Source organism: Hordeum vulgare, chromosome 7H (genome assembly GCF_904849725.1).
Source record: "Hordeum vulgare subsp. vulgare chromosome 7H, MorexV3_pseudomolecules_assembly, whole genome shotgun sequence".
NCBI classification, from domain to species: Eukaryota; Viridiplantae; Streptophyta; class Magnoliopsida; order Poales; family Poaceae; genus Hordeum; species Hordeum vulgare.
The window spans coordinates 441,450,265-441,454,194 of NC_058524.1; the positions used below are offsets into that span (position 1 = coordinate 441,450,265).

The 3,930-nt window shown below is 45.5% G+C and overlaps 1 protein-coding gene across 1 annotated transcript; it reads left to right on the forward strand.

The window, feature by feature from the left end:
- The first annotated feature begins 878 nt into the window (after positions 1-878).
- LOC123407396 (ferredoxin, chloroplastic) lies at positions 879-1,897 on the forward strand. The gene has a single exon (XM_045100521.1). The coding sequence runs from the start codon at positions 1,183-1,185 to the stop codon at positions 1,612-1,614; it is 432 nt and encodes a 143-aa protein (XP_044956456.1). The 5' UTR covers positions 879-1,182; the 3' UTR covers positions 1,615-1,897.
- The last annotated feature ends 2,033 nt before the right edge of the window (positions 1,898-3,930 follow it).

A 3,930-nucleotide genomic window follows, 5' to 3' on the forward strand; every position in this document is an offset into this window, starting at 1 on the left:
TCTCCATGCCCTCGCACCGAGCGGCGGCCGCCCCGCGCCTCGCGGCCGAAGGCCTCCCGTCGTGGACCCTGCCGTGGTTGGATCCCACCGCCTCGCCTCCCTGGCGCAGCCTCGTTGCCCCGTGAACCGCCCCGCGCCGTCCATCGCCATGGCCTCGCCTCGAGCGGTCGTCGCCAGCGTCTCGCCGTCACCAGATCCGGCAGGCGTCGCCCTGGTTCCGCCTCTCCCGGACCTCCCCGCCGCCCTGCTCATGCCGGAGTGCTGCGTGTAGATCGCGTCGTCTCCTCCAGATCCGGTCGCACCGCCGCCGTACTTCATCTTCTCCACCTCCGGTGAAGGCCGCCGCCGTCTCGATCTCTTTCTCCGGTGACGGCAAACTTAACGGTGCTGACTTTTCCGTCCTGACATGTGGGCCAACCCTGTCATAATGAGTTTAAACGAGCCAAATGAGGCGTTTTGCAGACTTGATTGTTTTTAGTCACAGATTAGCAAAAAAAAATTGATAGTTTTTGGCGCAAAAACGAATTGTGATAGTTCCTGGGCACGTTGGCGTGAATTGTAGTAGTTTTTGATTAAATACTCCTCATATTACCTTGATGAAGGTATTGTTTCGAGAGCTCGGTCTTTTTAAGGGAGAAAACCTAAGATCTTGGATCGGACGACGATGACGCTTGTGCACCGATTTTTTTTTAAAGGCATCATTTTTTAGGATGGTTTGAGTGTCGCTGCTGCTGAGAAGAGTTGTTCACTGTGACGAGTAGTTGAAAATGCTCTTACTATTACATTTTTCTTTCAAACACGTTACAGTTTACTCCCACCTCAAGTAGTTCCGAGCTACTGTACGTAGTAGCCACACACATGGAGCGACTCACTCACCTCCAACCAATTTAACTTTCGTGAATCTTTGATCGCTTTTCATTTGGCCCAGCTCGACGTCACGCGGATGTCCCCGATGGATCTCGCCGGCCACACGCCCCTCGACGACGACGAGATGAGCAGCGTGTGATCCTCGTCGCCCCGTCCATCCAACCGAAGATAAGACGCCCACTCCCTCCCCTCCACATGGCACCCACCCTCCAATCCCTTACTTATTCCCGCCCCCCTCACTCCTCCATCCCCTAGCTCCACCTCTCATCCGCTCCTCAGCCACACCTAGAGCATCTTAGCTCCAGCTAGCCACCAATGGCCGCCGCACTGAGCCTCCGCGCGCCCTTCTCCGTGCGCGCTGTGGCGCCACCGGCGCCCCGCGTGGCCCTTGCGCCCGCGGCCCTCAGCCTCGCCGCCGCCAAGCAGGTGCGGGGAGCCAGGCTCCGCGCGCAGGCGACGTACAAGGTGAAGCTGGTGACGCCCGAGGGCGAGGTGGAGCTGGAGGTCCCCGACGACGTCTACATCCTGGACCAGGCCGAGGAGGAGGGCATCGACCTGCCCTACTCCTGCCGCGCCGGCTCCTGCTCCTCCTGCGCCGGCAAGTTGGTGTCCGGCGAGATCGACCAGTCCGACCAGAGCTTCCTCGACGACGACCAGATGGAGGCAGGGTGGGTGCTCACCTGCCACGCCTACCCCAAGTCCGACATCGTCATCGAGACCCACAAGGAGGAGGAGCTCACCGCATAAGCTGCTTACCCTGCCTCTCTTTGCAACAAGATCGAGCTGATATCATATTATCTCCCATCATGCATGCATGCATGGATATCGCCAGATACACCGATTTGTTTGTGCTCGAATGAATTGCTCGATGCATGGTTTGCTCCAGTAATAATGTCTTCGAATTACTACCTTTTTGTACCGTAAGATATACTACTGTCGTAATACTAGCGTGTACTTAATTCAACGTACTGAAATGAATCCTGATGGCTGAGGTGTCTCTCTGATTAATAATATCTTCTTTTTTACTTAAGATAAGAGACTGCTGAATGTTGGTTGCTAACGGTGGTGGTTGATGTTGAAGTTTTGTTGCTGCAAGTTGATTGCTTCGCCGCGTTATGCCTTGCCTTGTTTCTCATTTATGTATTTTTGATGATGCATCGTCGCACTAGGTAGCTCTTGAATTGTGTTTGGGGGCACCTTGAAATTAATAAACAGTAAGGTAGGTCACAATGTCTTCAACCCCCTTTCTAGAAACCACTCTAACATCAAATAGAATATTACTCTATTGATTAGTACAGAGATGCTATATACACTTTGTCACAGTTTGTACAGAGATTGTAGGTGAATGCAATTGAATTAAACCATATGTGACATGCACCGTGAAGTCGAAACCTTGCAACATAGTGTCAGAAATAACAAATCGATGTCTTACTTCATTAGATGTGGAACCATCTACCCTCGTTGTTGATCATCATAATGGTTTTATAAACCCCCAACATGTTGTGTTTTAAAACGATTGTACCATGTTCTTGTTTCGACTGCCGGGGGGAGGGCTCGTGATGACCTACTCTTTCTCAAGTTATCATGTTAGTCACTTGGATGACTTAGGCCCTGTTTGGAACTATAATACTCCCTCCGTTCCATAATATAAGTCTTTTTAAAGATTCCACTAAAAAACTACATACAGATGTATATAAACATACTTTAGAGTGTAGATTCACACATTTTGCTCCGTATGTAGTCCACTAGTGAAATCGCTTAAAAGACTTATATTTAGGAACGGAGGGAGTAGATTATAATAATCTAGATTATGAAGATAGATTATATAATCTGGTTTATAAAAATAATCTAGATGGACATGTTTGGAGGCCGGATTATATAAACTGTAATCCAGATTTTACATTGCATAATGACCTGTCTGCCCTCTGTTTAAAAAAAAAAAAGGGTGGCGGTGGTAGGAATGTAATTATCTCCAACTTTACAAGGGTAATAGATCATTAGCAATCCATAATCTGATTTTAGCTGGTATAGACTAGATTATGAGTTTTTAATAATATATCCATCTAGTTTTTATAATCTACACCATAAGCTGTCCTGTTTGAAGACAAAATAGATTATAGAAACTGGATTATATAATCTGGATGGTTCCAAACAGGGCCTTAGATGGAGATAATGCACACCATTGAAAAAATTATACTTATAGATAGGGTCACTTTAGTGGCTGGAATAGTCTCGGACCTGTCACTCGTACTTCGGTCCAACAACGTACATGCCATTGCAATTTACTGAGCAGGGATTGCCGCCCGCCACTGATTTTCTAGTCCCACATTGGCCATGGGGAAACCTTTTCAGTGGCGGGCGGTCGGGTACAACCTACCACTGGCAGTGAAGTTGTCACTGGCAGGCACCGGTTTCCTCCAACCATTAGTGCACCACATATGTAATTTTCTAATTTCCTGCATTTGTTTTTACATTTTAGTGTGGTATTCTTTTGTGACTTTGTTACTGTATGAGAATTGTTTGACCTTTGTAGTATCTTTATTTGCTATATTTTAGACATTTTATTAATAAAGTTGTATTTAATTGAATATAATTATATTTTTTGAACTACAACTATATATTTTAAATTACTTTCAAAGGTTCGAAGACAAATATTTATGTCTCGTGAAACAATAGTATTGTTTCACCAATATTTGAGCAGTTTTTCAGCATATGTAGTTCATATTTAATTTATGTCCATTAGATAAACTAAAAATGCATTTAATGCCCCAAATATATCATATAAACCTAGAAACGCATTTAATGCCCCAAATATATCATAGAAAACTAGAATAGTCCTGAATTTGACCAAGGAACTTGTAATGGTGTATACCAAAAATAAAAAAAGTTTCTGTTAAAAAATGATGAAAAAATTGTGTTCCCATTCAAACCCAACATTTTCCCTTAGAAACGTTGATACTTCCGTGGAGACTGTTATTTCTACGTGAAGTGCATCGGATTTTTTCTGTGAGTCTCTAATTTTGTTACCACACCTTCGGTTTCATATCATGACACCATGCAAAG